This window comes from Kryptolebias marmoratus, linkage group LG6 (assembly GCF_001649575.2).
Source record: "Kryptolebias marmoratus isolate JLee-2015 linkage group LG6, ASM164957v2, whole genome shotgun sequence".
In the NCBI taxonomy this organism is placed as follows: Eukaryota; Metazoa; Chordata; class Actinopteri; order Cyprinodontiformes; family Rivulidae; genus Kryptolebias; species Kryptolebias marmoratus.
In genome coordinates this window covers 5,507,372-5,532,723 of record NC_051435.1, presented here as the reverse complement: position 1 = coordinate 5,532,723, position 25,352 = coordinate 5,507,372, and the positions used below count along the sequence as shown (strand labels likewise).

Genomic DNA, 25,352 nt, shown 5'->3' with positions numbered 1-25,352 from the left:
AGAGATTCCACAACAGCTCCTAATGGCGTGCTGTCCAGGAAGTTCTGCCCCTCCACTTGGGCTTTCTCTTTATTTAAAGGAAGAAGAAATAAGAAGAAAAAAGGGGTTGATCTGAGCAAGCCAAGGCCAGTTCTGATCATAGCAAAAACACAAAACACATCACTGTTTGGGAGAGCCAGATGGTGTGGCGCCCGCCGGCTCGCCGTCTGACCTTGGTCTCTCACATAGGCAGTGTTCCACATGAGCACAAAGGCTGATAATGTAAAAAACCCTAACACTTACTTATAAAATGTAAATGTAGACAGTAATAAAATACATTAAAACCGGGGGCTGTAAAACCCAGACAACTTACTGAAAAACACTAAAGCCCTCTGTTAGGTTAGGTTAGGTTAGGTTAGGTTAGGTTAGGTTAGGTTAGGTTAGGTTAGGTTAGGTTAGGTTAGTAAGTAAAGGTATGTGTTGATTATACCTGCTGTGAAAACCTCTCTTCTTACCCCCTGACAGAAAGTGCTTACACTCCAAATGTTAAAACTAATGAAGCCTCCTGATAAAAATGTTTGTTTTTTTAATAAGATTAACTTCTTTGCTCTGCAGTGGTTGCTCCACTATTCTGCTCTGGTAAAACATTCATTATTGAAGGGCAAATAGGAATCTTTGCTCCTGCTTTGCTAGCGACCAAATGTCACAAGAGACATCAAATTTACAGCTCCGAGATGCTGCAGATCACAGAAAGATTTACTTAATGCTGGTAGGCTTTTAAGCTTTTTGTGAACTTGTTTGGCAAAGCAAAGGGCTTGGATGTGATGAACATAGTCCTATTCAAAATTCCCTCAACTGAGCCTTAAATATGAATGTGTCAAGCAACTCTTTCTGCTCTATAATGAATTCAACTTTTAACACACTGTCATGGTATTGGACACATATATCTTTAGCAAGATAAGTGTGAAAAACACATAAGGACATAAGGAAAGTCACACTTACTATTACCAAAAATGCAACAGCATCTTTTGCTATAGTGCAGGACATTACTACAGAAAGACATTTGCAATAAATTTAAAGTTGTGTACAACACAATGTTAGATAAATTTCAAAGGACAGAGTAAAATCAAGGCATATTTACAAACTATTCAAGGTAGTCTGTCATATTTTTAAACAAATTTACATTATATATGTGCAATACCTACATATTTAGGCTATCTATATCTAGATGCTATTTCACTATTTAATTACACAAGCACATTTTTCTTTAAGATAAAACGTCACTCCAGAGGTGGTAAATTACAATCTTATCACACGATACACGTCAAAGTTTGATCACATATATCCATTATTTATAAATGACTATGCATATCCAAATACTGATCTGATAATACATAATTTTGGGTATATAGACATAAAACAATGTCATCTTTGTCTCTGTTTTGGTTGAAGTGTGTGGCTGGCTTGTATCTGTGGGCTCACTTTGCAGTGCTGCATTTTCCTTGAAGCAATGTCTTTGCTTAGCACAAGCAAAAAACAACAACAACAACAACAAAAAAAAACATATAAAAAGCTTTGGAGCACAGTCGTGTCTTTGTGGTGTTTTGTGTAAAAAAGCAACACTGAAAAAAATCTGGTTTGTTGTGGGTGTTGCACTGTTCACTGCCTCAGTTTGTGGTGCTAGATGTTCTTCTAGTAGTTCAGAAAGCTGATGAAAGTTGATGATTTTGGACCAAAGCTGGGGAGAAATGTTGAGATGACAAATACAGAGCATGGTATTACGTGTTACTTTATCAGTGGGCTTATAGAAAAACTGAATAAAGGACAATAAACAATGAGACCCATGTGGTCCAGTGCTTTCAGGTCCAGTAAGTACAGTGTGTGTACCGTGCATAGATGTTTGTTTCTGCCTTGCATGCACAAAGATCGACATCTATAATGCTGGCCTCCTTCCCACTGTGTCATTTCTATATGCCCCCCAACCCCCTCTTTAAAACAGAACACCCTCCACCAGCACTGATTTGTTTGCCGGGGAGTGGCTGCACCTGGTGGAGCAGCAGGGGAGTGTTCACATCCTGCCATGTTCTCTGTGGTTCTAACGGTTCATAATGGAGGAGATACGACACACAACACTGCTGAGGTTAGAGTTTTACCATATGGGATGGAGAGGGGAAATGAGCAGGCAGATGCATCAAGTGGACAAGGTTGAATACAAAAAACTAAATACAAAACCAAACTGCAAACCCTGACATTTTGTGTAAAGCTTAGAAAATAATGATATTGTGTTTGTTTAATGTATTTAGACAGCTACTTCTTTTCCTTTAAATTCTAAGCCAAACCTATTAATTTCAGTTTAAAGGTAGGAGTTGTTGGCTCCATGAAAAGCTTCAGTCTATGACAAATATCATTGTTGTTACTGTAATTTACCTTTTTCTAAGTGAACTAATGCAGCGTCAATGATATTTAGCCCAAATTGTGATCATTTGTGATTGTAGGATGCAACTATCGTCATGCTAGTGACTTTTTTCTCTTCTCCTTTATTTTTTTTGTAAATAAAATTATTTATTGTTATGTTTCCAATCTTCCCTGCAAAGGTGGGTCATTTGTTTTAGCATCCTCACAAAGGATGAGCCCTAAAATATTAAAAACTAATGATCTGGCCCAAGTGACAAACTTTTCCTACAGTGGACACCCAGCTTTGGAAAAAGCAATACAGATGTATCTGGAAACATTAAATATGGTTGTGTTGTGTTGTTTTCAAATGATCCAGTAATCCATGAGAGTGTGTCAATACTGGACTTTAATTAAACCAGCCAAATGAGAATTAGGTAACAATAAACTCATTCATTATGATCTTTGAGCACAGCTAAATGGAACAAAAAGAAAAGCTACATTTTATCATGAAAATTTGTTGTTTCCGGTATTTTTAAAGGGGTTTAAACAATAAAAATCAAAGAACTTTGTTTTTTTATATCATTTTTATGTTGAATCTCAGAAGTACTTTACATTTTCATCAGTTGTTTGTTGATAATTAATAAATATGAATAAATAATTACAATAAATAAATATTTTAAAGGAAATGTTATGTAAGATATTCGTTCTTTGTTCCCTCCAACTTTTTAGTTGATCGAAATTCAGAAGATAAACAGTACTTCTAATTGTAAAAAAAATAAAAAGAGTTTGCATGCACGATGTTCCGGCCCCCTGGGGTTCATTAGTAGCAATGGAATTCTGTGACCCAGAAACTAAAGCTAGCAGAAATTAGCAGACATGCACATGCATGCGTGTAAGCTCCTAATTACAAAGTCAAACTCCGCCTCACAGGGAGGGATTTCCCCTTTGAAGACGAGCCAAACAGAGAAAAGCCAAGATGTTTTGTAAAAACAGCTTCAGCGTTTTTAGGATGAAATGGTGCCAGACACTAAAAAGATCTTTAATGGCTTGATACGCATTCAATATCTGTCAAATATAATTAGGAAATAAGTGCTATTACTGTGGATTTTGTAAAATACCTGTGACAATTTTTTTTTCTTTACCTAAGGTTATTTTATTCAAGGAAAACATAACCTTTCTTTCTACTTGTTATTTCTGGCTACACACTGTAATAATGTGACCATAATAAAGCAGAGTGGGTGGTTCTGTCTTTTTCTTTGCAATAAATTTCATGCCACAGAAATTCCTAAATAACATGAAGCAACAAATATACTGGTACACAATAATAAATCAAACTGCAGGATAAAAAAAGATTTAAAATAAAACAAAATATAGGATTTAGTAGGCCCTTTAAACCAGCCTTTTGGTTTGAAACTGCAGGAGAAGCATGGAATCAATGATAAATAATAGCATTTTAGCTGAGAAGATTTACCTTAATTTTTTGTCCCCTTACATTGAAACTAAAAGAATTTTGTTTGCATTTTAGTGAAGTTTATTTCCCCCGTGCTCTGGCAGCCGGTCCAGCAAATGTCTGCGTGCCAGTCCCATAAAGTCAGTGTTTAGGTGGAGGTGAGCCTTCAGAGCCTGGAAAGGCCTCCAACACAACAATGGATGGAACCAGAGTAAGGACTGAGCTGGATTTACTCAGATCAGAGACATGATTTGGTCTGAATTGCTACCTTTTGTTTACAGCAGCAAACTAACTCCAGCTTCCCCAACACTTCTAACCTATGGTAACCTTGTTGCATGGGCAGGTCACATAAGACAACTCAAGCATTTCAGTTTGAAGTTCTTTGGGTCAGCTTAGTAAGAAATGTTAGCTCAGTTTGTTTTGACTAAATATGCAAACTTGTAACTGACCTCAGGTGACCTCAGGACTAACTCACTGCACAGCATGTGTTTTTTTTGCAGAGAAAGAGCGGTCAAGATACAGGATATCAGCACGCAAATAATCAGCCAACGCTGCAACAGTGTTTTAGGAAGTGTGTGAACATTTCACCTTAATGTCTGGATATCACACAGAGCAAAGCAGGCTGCAGCTACAAAACTGCAACATGTTTCAAGGTCTTTGTGTAGCTTTGCTTACACCAAGTCAGGGGTGAAACTATGTGAAATCTGCTTCACTTGACAAGTCTACATCTACTGAAGCAAAATTAAACACTAAGCTGACCCGGAGAGCTTCATATTTTTACACTGTTCTGCTCACTAATATTCCTAACTTTTAAGAAAGTTGTTTATTCAATTTAAGTTATTCTCAATTGCTCTTTTTTTAGTTATCTGTTTTAACATGATAATCTTTCTATTTTACATAAATATAACTGTTTTTTCAAGGCTAAAACCTTTACAAACAAAACTATTTCAGAACAGTTTTACCAGTCTAACTGGATAAAACCCCACCCTCTTCGCTAACCTGAGTTTATAGAAGAAGCATGACTCTGCTGCTGCAACAGGACAAACTTCTTCTCCACACCTCTGTAACTGAAGGGGAAATAAAAAAAAACTTTAATTATCTGAGTATCAATTATCTCTCTGGTACTGCGCATGAATAATCACGGTGCGCAAATTACGCACAAACTCTCCAGAAGTGCAGGTATTCACAGCTGATTCTGTTTATATAACATTACAGAGAAACCACAACTAAGCCTGTTTGTTTTTAAGACAAACATAACAAACAATAATATTGACGTAAGAGTTAATGCCTGATTTCAGCAGATAAAAGTGTTTCCTGTCTTGAGTTCCGGGTCTAAAAGTCCTGAAAACTCCAGGCTTAGACACGTTTATGGTTCAGGAGCCCCCTGCTTTTTAATGTTTGGTTATTTTTTAATTTATACTTTGCAAAGATTAGCTTTAAAACGTTTCAGATGCCAGCAGTGTCGGTGTTTGGGTTTGAAAGCGGAGCGCTTCCCCTTTAAGGAAGTGACAGCAGCAGGCGGCGGAGCTGGTCAGGAGCGGGTCAGGAGCGAAGCGGCTCTGCAGGAATTCCTCCAAACTTTCCAAACAAAGTCAACGAGCTTTGCGCCTGTTTTCCTGGGTCGACTCGATCCCAGTTTGTCGCTGAATGTGAGTCCAACCCTAAACGCGTCCACGCCGTGTCTGTCCGTGATGAAGTGGGTGCAAATAACCGAGTGGAAAACAAGAGGAGTAACTTTTGGAAAATGATGCCCGAGCGACTGCATCCCTCCCTCCAAAGTTCAGCTAAGGTGGCTAATGTTAGCTAGCTTGGAGCAGCTTTCTAAACTCGCTGTGAAACTTTGTTTATTATCAAAACAAGTAGAAGTGCGTTCAGCCGTAGTCGAGCCGAGGCGTGCGTAGTCCGTGTAATTGTCTGGATTGGAAAGTTTGTCCTCATTGCTCGCCTCGGGTTAAGAGTATCAAGCTAATCGGTTAGCCTGTCTCTCTTTTTTTTTCTTCCTCACAAAGAGGAATAAAAAAAACGACACACCTCTTCGTGTTTACGTGTTCACGTGTTCCAGCTTCACCATGCAAAGAAAGCAGCACTTCCAGGTAACTTTGTGTGCGCCACTCGAGCAGCATCAGCTCCAGAGCTCCAGGGGATGAGAGAGGAGGCGACAGCCGCCAGGGATGAACTAAAACCTGCGCAGGAGGAACCCGAACAACAACTATGACCTGTGGAGCTCTGGGCTTTTAGGACACCGGCCTGGCCTTTTGAATCAGCTGGTGTGAGTTGTGTAAAGTTTGTTGGAGCCCAGTCCCAGCCCCTCTGCCTGCAGGTCTCCAGCCCTGTGTGGAGGGCCTGGATGAGCAGGACGCAGCCAGGATGAAGGTGACAGTAACTTTTGGACAGACAGGTGTGGTGGTGCCCTGCAAGGAGGGCTGGACTGTGAGAGACCTCATCCAGCAAGCCACCCAGAGATACAGGAAGCTCCTGGAGCAGGTATGATGAAAAGTTTGAGAACCACCTGTTGTTTAACTCTGGTTTTAGTTTGGAGACAGATCTCTTCCATTAATGCCGTCTCAGTCATCCTATATATCCATACACTTGAGAATACGAACAAAAACGAATAAAGTGTGACTTTTCCGCCCTCAGCTACCTACATCATTCATTATTTTATATTCTGTAATAACGGTTTATAATATTCATGAACTACAAAAGAGGGGTGAGATAAAGTTTTATGACTGTACTTTCATAACATTTGACGTCGTTCCTGAAGTTATAAGAAAATAGTTTAAAGCTTCTTTCATTTTTATATCATGAAAGAAGCATAAGATTTTCAAGCCCCAAAGTCTTGGGAAATTAGACAAAGCCACAGAGGTCCAGTTCTCCATAACTGCTGTATAAAAAATTAAAAGCGTATCTGATATGAATGGGGATGGTCCAGACAGGAGCAGACAAGAGCCATTTCCAATTTAGCTGTGAGTGTAAAATGCAAATGACTCTGTCTTGTGATTCTTTATATGACTGCTGTTGATTCCCTGCACTGCTCTCGGGGCAGGAACCCCATGACCCCCATCAGACAACCAAATCATCTCAGTGACTTGCTTCATATTGGGTCCATTATTCAAAAAGCACAGCAGTCATATGGATAGATAGGCTCAGCTTTGATTGAAGGAGAGATGTGTCAAAGCTCTGTGTGTGTGTGTGTGATAGCAGTTGGAGATGCCCTCATTTTCCCATCCTCTTCTTATTCGTGCTCCCTGTACCTCTTTTGCCTTTTAATCTGCTTTTACCTACCCATATATCACCACTCAGTCCACACAGTTCTTATTTATCATTCTTATCTTGCCCGGTATTACATCTTCTCTTCACCTCCCTCAGTGCTGTGCACACAGATAAAACCTTTGTTTCCCTTTCAGGTGAACGATTCTTCCTCTTTGCATACTTCCCCCTTCATGAAATGGCTCAGTTCCACATAGAAATAGAGATGTACAGTTTTATTTTTACAGGAACACGATTTACGAACTGATATGCATAGGTGGGAAAAATGCACAGCACATGCAAGTTCACCAAGTGTTAACAATTAAACCTTTTATTGATTAAAGTAGTTGGTTTACAACAGTAAACATAGTGATGTAACAAGGGCCAATTGTTCAGTTCAGTTTGTGTGACCCTCACACCATGAATGTTGTTAGCAATGCAAGCTAACGGTTTTTATTTGTACATTTTACAGATTCATTTAACTTTTATTTACCCAGGAAGTCCCTTGAGATTAACAACTAGTTTTCCAGGAAGACCTGGTCACACCATTACAAAGTTACAAGCTAAAAAATTACATTTAGTATCAAAATACAGACCAAACCAAATAGAACAAGTCAGAATCAACATGAAACAAGTACAAGGTCCAGTTTAAGAATAGCAGTTCCACTCTTGAGTTACAGAAGAGTTCCTCAAAGCTTTAAACTCTCCCAAGAAGACAAAAGCGTTGAACTTTAGTTTGGTGTGAAGATTATAATTATAACATGACCAAGTTTCAAAATAACAGAAGGCTGTTAGACCAAATTCAGAAATAAGCCTGGGAACTCTAAAAAGGAGAACTGCACCTCATAACAGGTCTTTGAAAGTATTTAAAAAGAAAAAAACAACAAATACTGTTTACCCAGTAAAATATACCAATGTTCTTGTCTCCACAAGGCCAAGAAACCAGATTATAAAGACACAGGGATGTATACTAATCGATGAATTTGTTTTGAAACATAAAGTATGTAGTATGTGTTGGGGATGATGCTCAGCTACTACCAAACCCAGTTTTAGCTCAGTATTTGTAAAACTGGCAGAGTTTTTCAGTCTCTTGACTACCAACTGTGACTGTTCTTTGTCCCCCCCCCTGTTATCCTCCCATGGAGTTTTGTTTTCTCTTTAGTTGCTTCATCTCGTTCCGTCTTCCCTGCGTCTTTCTTTGTGTGTTTTTTTTTTTCTGTGTGTATTCTTTTTCCGCTCTCTTCATGACACTTAGTTGTTTTTCTGCAACACTAATCTGTTGTAGCTGTATAATTAGGACTGTTATTGTATTTCCAGATTAGAAAGCCGAGATGTCTGCGTCATGAAGCAGTCCGGTCCCCCTAATCCTCCTTCACGGTGTTTGACAAATCATATTTTAAAATGGTCACACAGGCAGCTTGCTTTCTGCCTATCTGTCTATGTCTCTGCATTTCCCCCCATCTGCCTTATCCGACTCAGACAGTGTGCTGTTGTATTAAAACTAGTTTCTGTGTATTCCAGTGTGCACCTAGTTTGGATAAGTGATGCTGGCAGTCACATTAATCAGCTACTTTGTTAAGAGTTCCCACAGTGGTGCTAAATAGGAGCTAATACTTAGCGCCAGCAATGAAGATACATTTAATTGATGTTAAGTCTTTCAGCTCTTGAAATTCAGTCTCAAGCTGTGTTGTTAGTGTTTAGTACCGTATTAATGTGTGTCGACTCTGAGCTAACGTGTAGCTTTTTTTCCTGAGGTTTAAAGGTTGCTTTACGACTGCATTCTTTTTTGTAGATAGTTCATGTTTTTGGTCTTGTTATACATTTTCTTTTTACTTACAGTAGTGCTTTAATTAGTTTCTTTCATGACCCGTGTTTGAAGCACTGATGTAGAAAAAACTTCATGACAAGTTAAGTTATTAAAATATACTTCTGTAGTTAGAAGTCCAAAGTAGTCCGTGAGTGAACAGTCCTCGAGCAAGTATATAATTTTAACAAATATCTATCAACAACGTGCATCTTTAGCTGTAATTATTTATGACTAAACATCAGAAATTACTTGCTGGGAGCAGTAATGCAAATCGAACTATAACTCTTAATAAATGAATATAGAGAATAAATTCTAGCAGGAGAGAGCAAAAGTGCACCAAGAAAGATTTAACACTAATGTCACTAATGTGCAGAGAGTTGGCTGTAGAGGTATGAATAACCCTTTTGAAGGAATCTAAAAAAACAAATGTAAAATAAAAAATAGAAAAAAATAAAAAGATGCCTTAGATAGCACAGGGAAGAGGAAGAGTTGACAGCGTAGGAGGGGGAGTAGAAAAGGCAAGCCGAGGCTGTTTTCAGGAGGAGTCACCAGAAAGTTATTAGCTTGTTGACAGACTTCTTAATTAACTTTGGCCAAACAGACAAGCATGCTGCTGTGTTTTTATAAATGTCTCCATACAATGCCAGTGAAGTTTTCTAATACTTTAGCTTTTATTTGTGATTTGGGCAGATCCACATAGTGAACTGACTGGAACGAGATCAAGTTTAAAATCATTCCTATAGATTGCTGATTTGTTTTACTCCTAAAATAGTCAAAAACAGTAATTTTGCTCCGGTTTTTCTGTTTTTTCCTGTTGGCTAGTACTAAACTGTTTAAGAGCCATGTTTAACATAGCTTATATACTGAGAAAAAAAAAAAAAGTTTTGTTCAGTCACTCTTACAGATTGGTGGATTATTGTCTGAGCAATAACCATGAAGCATTGCATCAAAAACCTCATTTGAACGGGACTCTCAAACAGGATGATCAGAATATATGTACACCTGTGAATCCACCACCCAAAAATACATTATATCAGGTTAAAGAATGGCCTAGAAAGTTCAAATCAAAATGTGGTGGAAATAGTTGATATATGCAGGACATGTAAGAAAGCCATTAAACATCTTATTACTGAAGGAAGTTTGCTTTAAAAACTCGTCAAAATTTCAGCGTAATTATGTCGACTTACTGGTGCACAGCGAGTATGTGTGTATACTTTTAATTTCACTAGAGATGGAAATAAACCTGATAAGACGGGGCCAAACAGGATCATAAAGTTGTAAAACAATCTGGCTCCATGCCAGTTCACAGGCATTCATTTGTGAGGGAGAGGAAGAGGCCGGGAGGAGGCACGTGCCTCCCTCACTTCAGACGAGCCGCAGGAATGTGTTGATTTGCTCAGTCTGTTCTGTTCTCTTCTGTTCTGTTGACTTAGGTAAGGTGTAATGCTTCATGTTCTCTTTCAAAGCCATGACCATGTTGGAAATCAGGTGCTTTGCTGTGGGTTACAAGCCTACTTCACAATGATTGGCAGCTTTTTTAAAATTGTCATTTCGCATGACAAATGCTTTAAAATTTAAATTTTTATATACACAAAAAACACAAATTATGTGACAGGATCCCTGATTAATTATGTTAGAAAACCAAAAGTTATATTTATTAAACAACAAATACAAATGTCAATGCAGTTTCTAAAAAAATGTGCAATTATTTGCAAATTTGAACCTTAAATTTAATGGAAAACAATATATTATTGAATTATGTAACCAAAGTTTCAGCATCCATTTACCGAGGTCATATATTAATTGTCTGACTCAAAGATCAAAGAAAACAAATGGAGGGATAGGGAGGTCACAGTGTACACATTATTAAACATTAAATATTCTTTAGAACATTTTCACATATCTGACTCCAGATTTGTAATCATTTCTAAATCTGAAAATTTACCTCTGTTTAGTGTCACTCAAATCAATGCATTATTATTATCATTATTATTTGCTCTGATTTTTGAATTAGTTGACTGTGTTTACAGCTAATACTTTATACTTTATTATATTTTGGTTTCCTATTATATTTAACTTGTCAGGATTGGAGGGATAGGAGTTTTAACCAACACATTATCAGTTTAAATCAGTTTGCTCACAGCTCTTATATCTGAACCCTTATCATCTGGTCTTGTTGCTTCATGACTTGCACACAGTAACAACAAATCAAAAGGAGTTGTTGACCCAAAAACAGCTGCAGGTCACTGAAGGAATGAGGGTGTTGGTGTAATGCAAATACCTTCTGCTACAACACAGTTTGTAAGTTTTTCTTTTTTTTTCCCCCGGTGCATATGCATAAAACATAGGTGATTATCTTGGATTGTGCCTGCAGGTGTAACTTTTAGGTACAGAGAAATTATATTTTTTCTAGTATGTTTAGGAAGCTACATGGGATGTTTGTCTTACCAAATTCAAGTTTCCATGATTGATAATTTAAGCATACAGAGAATATTTTTGCATGTTACCCATTGACTTATCAATGTGTAAACATACAAAAATTCTTATTGAAAATGAATTTACAAAGTTTTTTTTTTTACTTTTCTCATAGTGATTTTAAAAAACTGAGACAGAGAAATGTCTTAAAATCTTCATTGCAGTTTGCAATGGAGGCAATTAAAATAATGGAAGATCTATCAGAAAGGAGTTAGGAGGAGTGAGGGACATAATGTATAACAGTGATCATTGAAAAGTCCACAGAATGTTGTGTGTATACACCTAGATTATACATTAGATTAGATTTAATATAGCCAAATGTTTTAGTTTAAAGTATTAAACTCTGCATTGTTTCCTAATATTTCTTCTGTCAAACCTTATGCTTGTACTCCCAAAAAACTGCTACTTCTTAAGGCTTGTGCCTAAATTGTGCTGATACGTATGTGCATGTTTCTTTGAACTTGCATATCTGTGTCTAATGGCACGATGTCAGGATGTTTGTAGCAGTTAGTTCCAGGCTTTTGCTTTTATTGTGACAAGCAGCTGAAGACTCTGACATGTACCTGATATTGAATGGGAAAAAACCTGAAACTCTGTGTTTGGTCAGTCTGAACTTGTCCGACAGCTTGTCCTAAAAGTTTTTGTAACTGTTCAGCTGGAACCTGTTCATTCACATTAAATCAACACGAAGGCAGATTTATTACATCTGAGGTATCGTATGCTCTCTCTGTGACAGACATGTAGAAGGGTGCTACTTTCCATTTCTACTTTATTACATACATTTGATAATAACAGGAGGCAGTAAAGAATACTTTGGTTCAAGAACAAACATTGTTCATAGAGCTAAATTTTCTCTGTTTTCAGATGAACATAGCCAAACATGAACACTGTTTCACCTATAGAATAAGCATGTCACCAAGGCAACGCCACCTACTGCTCTGTGGAATTTTTAACCCATTTCCTAATGTTAGATGCATAACTGAGATACAGTAGAAATGACATAAAGGGTGCCAAGCAGAACCAGTAAATCAATAAAGTAGCCATCTTATTTTTGTATCTTTACGTCATTTTGAATGAATTTGGTAGAAGGGGATTCAGTTAGTTCATCCAAAACCTGTTTTGTGTGGATTTGCTTTTAGAGGGACATGCAGGAACACAGAGTGCCTTGTCCCTTCCACTGCATCTGACCCTGAAAGAATGATTTAATGAAGAACCTCTCTGTAATGTTTTGATGGATACCTTTCCTGAGGCTGTGTGTTTTGTATGAGGGTGTATGTGTTAGTGTGCCGTTGTCTTAATATGTTGTTCAACAACCAACTCTGTGTAGTCAGCTGTCTAGTACAGTGTCGGTGTCATTAATCACAGACCCAACACAGCAGAGGAAGGGGGTTAGGCGTAGAAGAGAATGGGCCAGGCGAGAGCTGTAATCTATACAAGGCACCTAGAGAAAGATGTGGAAGATGTGTGGTGGAGAGAAACAAAGGAGAGGGACAAGATGAGAGAGGAGGACATTTAGGAGGAGAAGGGTTTATAAATGAGAAGCATAAAGGAGTTTGTGGGCAGTAGAATGGGTTGTTTGTCGCTAGCATAAGCTTTGACTTGATTCTCTTCTAAAGAAAACACATTATCCTCTTTGTTTTCAAAAGCTGACTCAATTTCCTGAGGCTTAATAAAATGTCTGAGATGTTTTGTTCAAAATATGACAGAAGTACATTACAAATGGCTGCTTTATCACTATGAATTGACACTTCTTTTTATTGCTGATGGCTTGAGGAGGTAGAGTAAGATATTCAGCTTCACTCCAACTTTCTAAGAGGTTTGTATCTTTTAAGCACAGATTAGGATTTTTTTTTCTCTGAAACAAGTCATTCTGTGGATAACTGTTTTCCACAAGGGTGTTGGATTAAATAGACACTGAACAGACAAGAATCAAGAGCTGTTCCTTGGGGTACTTAACTATTGTGTGTGTGTGTGTGTTTTTCTCAGATGTGTAATTTCTAACTAGCACAAAGCAGTCCCTGTTTAATATAAAGCAACCTATTTAAAAGTGTAGTACATCTCATTCTGTTTTCAGGCATGTGGGTAATTATATCAAATGTAGCACATAAATTGTTGATATTAAAACCAAGACTGTTCTATGGCTTGATGCCCTCAAAGAGCCTAACACAAGAAAATCAGCTTCATTATTTGCTCATGACTGTGATAGATAAAAATAAAAATAAAAACATTGTTTAGAGCTTTTAGGTTTGTGTACAAACTGTTGATTTCTCATTGTTGTGTATTGGGTTATAGGAAGGAGATTTCCTGGTTCGGACTCACCACGTCGAATACTGTGATGGGGGTATTCTGGATCCTGATGATATACTCAGTGATCTGGTCGAAGATAAAGACAAGGTAAGAATTTCTAGAGCAAAATGTGTTTGTTCTTTCTTTCTGCTTTTGGTCTGATACTTTATTTAAAGCGTCAGATGTTGCCAGATTTAAATAATCACTGTATTTATCAATCTTCCTTCTTTAATATTTCTATGCTTCGAGTATGCACTTTTAAAGTATACCTAATGAGTAGTCACACTGTGGCTACTTAATACACTGTTCAGAAAAAAAAAAAAAAAATATATATATATATATATATGCAGCTAGGAGTGTGTTTTATTTTCTGTGTTAGTGTGAATGTATGTGTGTACCCACTTTAGTTTATTGAGCTGCAGTGGCCTATAAGTCATTCTCTGGGATTGAATATTGCCTCTCTAGCAAAATCTAAAGGTAAAGGTTTTAACTTGCCTTCAGCAATAGGCAACGTTATTAACTATTTACTTGTGGCAAACCCAATTCAAATATTCACAGATTTTGTTTCCCCCCCAAGGAGTGTGACATTTTTTACTTACCTTTACCCTTTGTGAAAGTCTAGTTTTGAAAGCTGTCATAGATCTTGGCATTATTATAATATGATAAATAGTCTAGATTAGGACGTTTTGAACCATAGCTTAGGACATTAAACCAAACTCTCCCTTGGTGGCGCTTCACATTAAAACAGTGTCAACATGTTTTAATGAGCCTATGTCCTGTGGTGAACTGAATTTTTCATTTAGGTCACTTAAAAAAGGCTAAAGAACCTGGTGCTTTAAAATGTTATGTGCCGAGAATCTTTCTATCTTCAGCTGTATACCTTTAGGGTTGTATAAATTCTACAGAAGTTCTGGGAAATTATCAGCACTAATTAATAATAAAGTTGCTGTAGTTGTAATTTGTCTTGAGCCCTGAAGCACCTTTAAAAAGAATGGCTCTCTCTATTTCTTGTTAACTGGGATTCAAGCCTCTGTACCCCTCTTAATGTCACATCTATTATTTTTAATTTTTAACAGCAAGATATTTCTTTTTTGAGAGTTTAGCTACAGCTGGATGAAAAATGTTTATAGCTGTTCACCACATATATATTGAGGGCTTTCTTCTCAAAAAATATTAACACTGACCTCGACCAAAGCAGTGGCTAATGAGAACTATCTCAGCTGTAAAGAAGTGTTATTCACACATGACCTTTTCAGAAAAACTGATTATTCGTCAAAAGCGCCAGTGACATGAGCCAAAGCGTAGGGACCACATGAATTGGTAAGAAGAGCAATAAAGAGCCAGGAGACCAACAGCTGACCTAGGAGATTATTATGAGGAGAGCCTGTTGCCATGGTTTCAAAGGGTTTCAGAAAGCTTTGTTGACTGGTCCTGTTGTTGGCTGATTGTCACTTGCCTTGTGCCACTGTGACCTAATTTGCAATGCTTTATCATGTAAACATAATCCATTATGTTGCTCCGCCAGTGAACAGAGAAACCATAAAGTCTGGACAGCACTGCTCTTGTTGCCCCAAAAAATTGTATGTTAAAGAATGAGTTGTGTTTGATCTAATTGACTATAGTCCAATAACTGATTTGTGTCTGAAACGGGTTCTTTACTGTTTTCTTTGAATGTCTAAATCTGTTTATTAAGCTAGAACCCACGCTCAGAAATGGGAAAAAAAGTGCAGTCCATGTTATGACCATTACTTTCTGTTAAAATTCATACAATGAAATGTATTTAATGGATGAGAAAGCAGGTCTTTACTCCCTGGGAGTCTTTGCTTATAGAATGCAGTCAATACTAATAAGGTGTAAGTATCTGGCATATTATGAGAAGTTGCTTTGTTATTATTAGGTTTATTAGTGACTCTGATATGTCCCTAGGTGTGAGTGGGAGCAGGAATGGCTGTCTGTCTTGTTTGTCTCTGCATGTATGTGGGCCTGTGAGGAACTTTCGGGTGTACCCTGCCTCTCACACATTAAGCTCTTGAGATGAGCACCAGTTCCCCCACGACCATGCATGGAAAAACAGGTAAAAATATGGATGGATGTTAAGTTGTTATGAGGAACTTGCGAGCAAAAAGGTTTCCATCTGCAAATCCGTTTAAGTTCGTCTCTAACATATTGTAAAGTTAGTATAGATGTTTTGAAGTGATGAACATTGAGGCAGCAAAGTTTCAAAATGTTGTGCTGCTTTTTTATTTGTAGTAGCACATATGCAACAAAAGTTAATGATTTATGTAAAAAAATATTGTCTAAGTAAACAGTATGTTAACTAATATTTTAAGTTGCACAGTTGGGACTGGTAGACTTTTCTTTATAATGTTAATTAACATTACAAATTAACATCTTTGTTGGGGAACCCTGAAAAGCTGAATGTTGTATTTACAAACATCTGTTTTGTAAAACTTTCTTTAGCTTTGTCCTGAATGTTGTGCCTCGTTCAAAAAGAATCACAACATCTTTTAAATTCAGCGACAGTGCTCAACACACTTGATGAAATCCTCAATGCAGCACCAAAAAACAAACATAAAGACACTTCATTCTTAAAAAAATGCACAGTTCAATACTCAGATCAAATGAAGTGGCACAAACTATTTCACGTAAACACACATACGTAGGAAAAAAGACTGATACACTACCACGTGCACACGCACGCACACACAAAACACATTTACGGAATAATACGAAGCAATGCACACTTCTGAGCACCAGAGATTGAATATAAAATGAAAGTGTGAAATATTCATTGAATTCTGAAGCGAGGCTTTCATAGTATTACTGAGCTGAGATGAATAAATGGCTCCTAATCCCAGATGAGTGTTTTACTGTAGGTATTCTGAGTCTGCCTAGCTTTATATTTATACCCAGAAAGAAAACAAAGAATAGTTGAAACACAAGTCAAAATGCAGTTAAGGTCCATTGCTCAAATATGCAGGTGATTTCATATTTTATCACTTAATATGTTGAAGAAAGGTGGTTATTATTTTGTTTTGTGGAGTAATGGTTATTTAGCAGCTATTAGCAGTTTGCATGTTCTCTGAAAGTTTCATTTGTACAATAATAGATGGAGTCTATCTGACTGCATAATGATAACACATACATTGGCCAGTCAAATAATTAAGTTCAGTAAAGAATTTATCGACACTCAGCCACCATATTTTGTAAAGTTTGTAATAAAATGAAAGCCTAAGTCCTTTCAAAGTTAAAGCGTTTTTGCTAATTCTTTTGACAAGACACAAGCAACTAAATTTGTGAAAGTAAATTTAAAAACAGCAGTTAGGTTGTAACAAGTTGTTTCAACACTTTGAATATGAGACACTGAGAATATGAATATGAGGGAAGGTGTTTCAAACATGTTGGACAATTTCCATATAACTGAAGTATCATAAGGTTTACTTTAACTCGGGTCAGCAGGTGCCTAGTTTAGCAGGTGTTAACTAGTTTAGCATGTGCCAGCTCAAAATCCATCCAAAACCACTCATTCCAATAAAATACTTATACTACTATACAGTGTGCCATGTGGGGTAACTTTGGGTGTATAGTTTGCAAGATGACTTTTAGGTCGCCATACAGTGACACTCCTGCTAACACACACTCCCCCATACACACCTCTTTTTGCCATTACCCTAATGTCTCCCTTGTATGCTGTTTTTCAAGCCCACTCACAGCTCTATGCCAAAGAAAATGAAAAGTAAGCAGAAAATATGGATTCCCATCAGCATTTTTATGTTGCTGGAAATGTATTTCCTAATGCATTTTCCCCGTATAGTCAGTATGCAGGAAGAGACTCACAAAGACCAGGGTTTGTTTAAAAGGTTAATACTAGAAGAGAGCTGGTGGAGCAACACTGATGCCTTTTATATAATAAATGTTTGTTCAGAGACAATAATGCCAGGTACACTTGATCAGATGCGCACATTCAACAATGAGTTACTTTGTCAATATTTAACAACCCTCAACAGTCATTTGTACTATTTTATATTTTTAATATATCCATATTCAACGGAATCAAGGCACACCAAAACCGTTTCTTTGTAAATTTATTAACATTTGTTGTAGATTTGTGTTAGTGTAGTACAATTTACCAATGAAGCTGTTCATCAGATGAAGTTCACAAATTAACTGTAACTGATATCACAGGTGCTAAACAAAGACAAGGTTTATAATCCGTTAACCCTTCTGACGGACTACCAGATACACCTGCTCCCTTGCACACACAGTGGGGGTTTTCGATGACAACCTCTCTCTCCCTCTCTCTCTCTCTCTCTCTCTCTCTATATATATATATATATATATATATATATATATATATATATATATAATGTAAAGTGTCACACTGCAAATAATCAACTGTAGACAGGCAGAAGACTTTGAGGTTTACTCCTTTGCTTATGTTACACAGCACATCTGGATGTAGCAACAATGCCAACACATTTACAATTCTCCAACCTATTTTTATGCTGACTCAGTGGCTTCACACTGACTACTGTGCCTATAAATATACCACTGGGTATATTTATATGTCGGTGGTAATACACTAACGGGACACATTTTTCTTGCATAAATAAAAGAATTGCAGCTCACAATGTCACCGACTCAGTTGGAGAGGGTCCCATAAGGGAGACAACAGTGCAGTAGCAAGTTTCAGGAATAAAGCAGGTGAGGCTACCCCTGATTTAACCTTAAATGTCACCACAGCATAAATTATTAAGTCAAACAGGCAGCACTCATAATTAACTCTTACAACAGCACAAATATTACATGATGGACACGTCACTTATTTTTTTAATGCCATGTAAACATAGTGTAAACTCAGCTATCATTAAATAGATATAGAAGTTATATTGAAACAAATGTCATTTTCTTGAATATAATAGAATCAGGGAATCTTTCCTGACATTTTTTTTGTCATTTTATTTTATAGTCAGTCAGTTCAAGTTTTTTAAATTTATTTTTTACCATAAAAAAAAAACAACTAAAAAATGTAGTAAATGTTTTTTTTGTTTTTTTTTTTAGAAATTTGGTGGTTGGAGAAACATTTCAGACCTAAAGCTTGCTTGTTGTCTCATTGGAATACCTGTAAATTGTAAACGCCATGTTGAGATGACAACAAACTGATTGTTTGACAGGATGTGAACTGAACTTGTGTTGCTAGACAGACTCAGTTCAAAGCCTCATTGATGGGTAGATGTCTGACTACAGCAGTAGCATTATTAAGTTTTCAACATACAACTGCAGACATCTGCTTTGACATGCCTAAACACAGAATTTACTTGCTCCTGGATAGCAGGAAACCTTTAGCCCTGCATGGCATCCTGAAGCTGAAACTGTCTGTAATAGGTCTCCACTGGCAAATGAAAATTTAATGAGGCAGGAATATGTGTTTAGTACAGTGGTTGGAGAAAAATGGCTTGTTTTTGATATAATACTGGTTGACAGTGTCTTATAATGTCACCATATATTCAATAAAAAACATGTTTTTTACTGGCACTTCTTTGTTGTGTTGGGTAAGACTGTCTGATGCGCCTTTTGTCAAAGAGACACTAGAAAGTTAATTTATGTTACCTTTAAATATCTGCTTTACTTTATACTTTGTGTTATTGCCAGTTAGATCACCTCATACTTCTATTATTTTGTTAAAACCTTTGACACATTTCAGTTTCTTTAAATGACGTGAATTGTGAACAATATGGGTCAGAGATGCTGATCAGTAATTTACGCCAGACTGACCTTTTCTGTTCACTCTACTGCTACACCCCCAAAAATTCATTAGCCTAACATATTGTATAATAAACCTCCCATTGTACTTGTACACCCCTGTGCATATACCATAATAGCCAGCAAATAAAACCGGTGTTATGTGTGAACGTAATAAGCTGTAATGCTTTCTTTAGTGGAAGGTCAATATTATTCTCATCAGTTGGCTACTTCACAGGAAAGGCTAGGGGGCCAAAGGTGACTATAGTACTGTTATATGTATGTGTGTGTGTGTGTGTGTGTATTTGTGTATTTGTGTGTGAGTAAGAGAAGAAGAGAGAAAAGCAGAGATGTTATCCTTCCTGTTCATTCACTTAACCTTTGTGACCTGACTTCTCACGTGGAAAGAAAAATATCTGTGAACTCAGCTGCCCTCAAAGATCTGTTGATGGATATAATTAGGAAAGACTGGAAAAACAGAAGACTAGAAAAAAAAATCATTATCTTTTTAAACTCTTCATAGCATTAGGTTCAGTTGAATTCTTAAAGTTCATAGAAATAAATGTAAGGAAAAAAAAACAAACTTTGTAAATGTGACAGTTTTTACGTGTCATGTCCTAATGTATTTGTGTTTTTTCCAACTTTACTTTTATATCTTAACTCACTGTCATGCTAGTAGTCAGAAATAAAGTGTGATATAAATACATGCCATTATTCGGCAAGTTAATGAAGACTGATCTGTCTTCACTGATTTAAAATAATCCAGCATACAGTACATTCTGAAATCATGGAATGAGAAAGACTCAACCCAAGTAAATTATCAATACAAAACATATTTCTCGAGTAGAATAGCTTTTTATTTTATGAGCTGAATCTGCAGTCAAGTTCAGCCAACTCTGTAAGCTGTAAAAGACAGAGCAGCCAGTCTGAAGCAAACCCAGGTCAGGGAGAAGTCAGAGTACTATATGTACACATTTATAATGAAGGCCACAAAGTGCAAACAACTGACTGGTATTCCAACATAAATAGTACGTTAGCACAAGGTTCACCCCTGTTAAATAAAATAAGACTTTAAGAAATGTAAAATGATTAAGCAAATGAAAGTGATTTTATTTATATATGTAGCATACTGCATTTCAATTAAACTTGAAGACAATGTTGGAAAGCCTCCGTAATGCTGGCACAGCTGCAGTAACATTCCTTCATTAACATTTAACACAATGCTAATATGATTTTTAAGCTTAACACCATATTCCAACATGAACGATGGGGTTTGTTGGATGTCTCTCTGTTGTTAAATTCACTGGGATTAAAATGTTTTGATCAAATGTGGAATGTGTCGTAGGCTACCTACAGGAATGATTGCTTCTCAGTATTCTACATGGCATGTTTTTCTAATCCCTTTCATGTCTCATTGTTTTGATCTTGGTCATGGTTAAATTAATGTTGACATGTCAACCAGCACACACACAAACTAACCCTAACCCTACACACACCAAATCTGGTGAGAGCCTAATCACTCACTACCTCAGAATCCAGTAACATACTAGCTGTCTGGTGTCTATTGTCTTCATTATCTTGTCACTCCAGATCACGCAGCTATAAATAATAACATTACAACCACATCATTTTACTTATCAGTGTTTCAGCTGTGGATTCCTGAAAGTGTTGTCACTTTATGCTGCTGAAGCTGCATTTGCTTTTCACAAAATTAGGAAGTTTGTGTCTGTGTGCACACAGAGCACACATTTAATGTTCATGTAATTTATGACGAAAACTTAGAGAAGGATTATGGGGCATTATGCATGATAACCCTTTCAGCTGGGTCATAATAGTCTCATTTTGACTGGCTTGAATTTTGTTGTTCAGAATGATAGAGCTACATGGATGAGGAGGAAAATGGAAAAATAAAGGAATAGAAACATGATGGCAGGAGACAAAAGGCAGAAAAACAGTGGAAGAAATGACACAAAGAAAACAAAAGCTTGAAAGAGGCTGGAAAAGCTAGAATTGGTTTAGATATTTTGTTTGACTTAAAGAGTCAAATAGCACCAAATACAGGCAGTGAAATGAAATGTACAGTAGTAGGAATTTTATACACAGTCATCTAAAGTTAATAAAGTTAATTAACAATTTTTCTGATACCTTCAATGCTTTCATTTTGGAGCATATCACTTTTATTTTAGAGGCTATACAGTGAAAAATTTGAACAAAATTGCCTAAATTTGTTAGCTGTATTCACAAAATCTTGCTATGCCTTCACACATTTTTGTTGTTTTCGTTTTCTAGTTTATTTTCACAAGCAATGCTGTCTTTTCTCAACCAGAGTTGCTTAGAGCGATTTCCATCTTCTCAGTTTTCAAGGATTGAAACCAAGGGCTGAAAGTATTTTGAGGGAGAAATTCTACCAACAAAAACAACCTTGGTATGCAGGGAGTGAGACTACCTGGAACCCTTGATGAGGCTTGGAGAACCTTGTGCATTTCTGATTGGTCAAAAAAATTCCTAATTTTTATTTTTCCTTCTTGGTCATTTCAGGTGTTTTTAATCTTTGAAGTCTTTTATAACTTTGTTAATTTTAAGCTGACCAGAGGATTTCTTGCCACTGTTTATAAATCATTTTTACCTTCATGTCTTTTTCAGGGAGCTGATGGTAGACAGTGTGATCAGTGAGATGCAGTGGTCAAACTAGCTTGTTAAACTACTAACTCAATATAAATGCTGCAGATAGGAATATAAAAGAATCTTTTAGCCCCTAACAACAGATTGTTTATGTTCAAAGTACTTTTGGTTTAAAAAAAAAAGCCTTCTTTGTCTCTCCTGCTGGTTAAACTGGGCATGAATAGCCAAGTTTGATTGTTGCATACACAAACAAGAAAAACATTTTTAGTGGTACTTTTCACCTCAAGTAAATGTTTGTATGTAATTAAGTGATTTTAATTTCATGTTTCTATTGTGGGATTGATAAGGTTTGGTGTTTGGGAAAGTTCCTGCAGTACACACATGTCCATTGATACGTTGTGTATTCACACAGACGGTTTTTCCATGGACATGTGAAGAAACAACATGACACAAAATATCAAATTTATTGGTTTAACAAAACACAAACTAACGTTAGAAGAAACTGTATTTAAATGAAGTAATTGCCCTATAAAAATGGTGCAATAAAATGATCTTTAATGATGGATATCTAAATGATTATATTGTAATTATGAATGCTGTTAGGAGTTCAAACAATCACAAATGACAAGAATCAGTCTGTTAATGATGTAACACATGCATTAGTTTGGTCAAGTTACTTCTGAGTGTGTTGTTGTGTTTCTGTGTAAGTGTAAGTTGACATAACTTTTGCAGCCATCCCACATTATCATTACTCAATCATTATTACAAAATGTATTTTTTAAAAGTTTCTAATTATTTTATTTATATCAAGAATAACTACATCCAGTGATAGGGGTATTAATGTGTGTGCATGCTATTAGTTACAAAGACAGTGTTTTGACCGAAATACAGAAATAAATAAGTTTTGCAAAGTTGCATCTGTTAGCAGTAGCATCTGGTGTGTGAGTGTGTTATTTATTTATTTTTAATGGGTGTAGTTTTCATTTTCACAAATATGGTAAACATTACAAGGGGGTAATGAACACAGAAGGGTGACATTGTGTAGCCATTATAAAGGGAACCTGATCTGAATAATTTCCTCATCAACAGGGATTTAAAGAAAAAGTCATAATTTAGGGACAGTCACTTGGAAAACCCTTCTAAAATATATTTTTTTCTAGTTGCATGAAAATTGGGAGTTCTCAGAACTGCTGATAAAAAAAAAATATACTCAGCTATGAATGCTTCAAAGTATTTTCCTGATCTCAGACCAGACTTTGACACTTTTAACAAAGAAAAGTACCAATGCAATATAAAACTCAGCAACTGTTTTATGTCACTTCCCCAGCATTTACTGATGTGTTTGAGTTCATTCTGACCTTTTTGTAACATAAAGATTGTTTTGTGGAGGTTAAGTTAATCATGCTTGAACATTTTAAAGCCATCATATACTTCTTGTATCATGCCAACAACATATAAGTCTTTATAAATGTTTACCTAAACCTAAACCTACACTTTTCTAGCAATATAGAAAATTAGGTTTTTAAAAGTTAATAATTTAGTATGCAAAAAAATAAAAAAATTATTAATGCATAGGAGTTCCTACACACACATCCTACATGCATAGGAGTTCCTACATGCTAATTTGTCCTTGGGACAAATTAGCATGTAGGAAGGACTATACTCACCTACTGAGTTGGCAATCAACCATTCTCGATCTTTTGACTGTTAAGGGTTTTTTCATTTCATCAGCCAAACAGCATGATCAGATGAAATGCTTCATTTTTCATTATTTAAAAAAAGCCCATTAAACAGAATTAATTTGCTACTATACTACTGTGCAGCTTTGTGTGCCTAATTTAGCTAAATTTTTATGATGTGTCTACAGGAAGTTCCATTTGAATAAAAAAAAAAATCTTAATAAAAACCCTTTACTTCTCTTTATGTTCTTGACAGATTTCTCTTCTAATGCATTACATCTATGACAAGGTTATTCAAATGCAAAACAGGTGAATGACTTAAGAGATTCCAAAGAATAGGAAGTATTGTGTTTTTAAGAACAGGAAAATAGAAAGATTTTTTTTTAATGGACGTATGCTGGGCTCAGTTGGACACATACTGTAAACTGAATGTATGCTTTTAATGTTTTGAACACTCAACATTCATTCTTGTGAAAATGAGTGAATGTTTTAAATCTTGGAACATCATTAAAAATGTATTTTTTGCCAAATCTTTTGTTTGTCTCGACACTCCAACAGCATTTTGAGAATTAAATTAAAGATTAAATATAAACATAGGTTATACTTTAAGAAATAAAATAGGGGTTTTAGTGGGCATTTTGTTATAAACCTCAAGACTACCTAAGTATATTGTTGACACATGCAGTGAACTTTTTTATGCTTGTGTGATTTTAGTCACTTATGTTTTAAAGTGCTGCTGACACTTCATTCTTGTCTTTCATTTTTACTCACACATGCCACATAACCCATCCAAAGCACAATCTTTTTAAACATAACCTTTAATGTCATATAGCCTCATATGTTACAGTCACAGCATGTTTCACATGATCACATACACAGATGGGTTATACAACATTACTTGTGAGGCACATTTCGAATAGGTCTGTTATGCTCCATTACTTTGATTGCCTGCTACTCGTCACACATGATGGGCAGAGACAATAAATGTAGAGTAGAACAAAAATTAAATGGCTGTTTTTAACACTTTAATTTAATGGTTTAGTTTTAATATTGTTCATTTATGACCCACGTGATGTGATTCTATGATTTCATTTAGACAGAGATACGTGGCATGCTGGAAGCTCTACACACAGATTTATCTTTGTTTCCACACTCACACACACACTTACACTCTTTAAAAGCAGTGGAGTGGAATAATGGACAAGGCAGAGGAATAGTGGGCAGATTTTATCATTCACACTCTTTTAACCACCAGCCATCTGCTAAATGCATGTATCTTTTTTCTTTGTGTCGTTGAGTGTGTGCATGCATCTGTACAGATACGAACACATGCATATGGGTGAATGATTCATACAGTTAATTAAATGGTAGTTTTAATTACTATACAAATTAGTTTCTTCTCATTTATTAAATTGTAGAAGAAAGTACTAAATACACAGGGTTAAATACTTGACCCAAGTTAAAGTGTAAAAACTTGACTAAATAGATAGATAGATAGATGGATGACATGAGTTGACTTGCGTTAATATTACATTAATGTTAACTTAAAAAAAGGGAAAATTAGATGTTGAATAACTATCTGATAATGGAGTGATCTGGTTGCCAATAAAAAAATACAAATATTTCCTTAAATTCTTTTTTTTTTTTAATGAAATGCATATAAATGGAAAAC

General features: G+C 36.2%; 1 protein-coding gene across 3 annotated transcripts in view; it reads left to right on the top strand.

The window, feature by feature from the left end:
- The first annotated feature begins 5,240 nt into the window (after positions 1-5,240).
- Positions 5,241-25,352, top strand: part of pard3bb (par-3 family cell polarity regulator beta b) — a 171,026-nt gene continuing 150,914 nt past the window's right edge. Inside the window, exons 1-2 of one of the 3 annotated variants that reach the window (XM_037975990.1) lie at positions 5,241-6,307; positions 13,644-13,745. In XM_037975990.1, the coding sequence (XP_037831918.1) occupies positions 6,191-6,307; positions 13,644-13,745 (219 nt within the window). In that variant the 5' untranslated portion in view covers positions 5,241-6,190. The remainder of the gene's footprint in view (positions 6,308-13,643; positions 13,746-25,352) is intronic. The other 2 variants (XM_017420739.3, XM_017420738.3) reach the window with 2 other exon arrangements.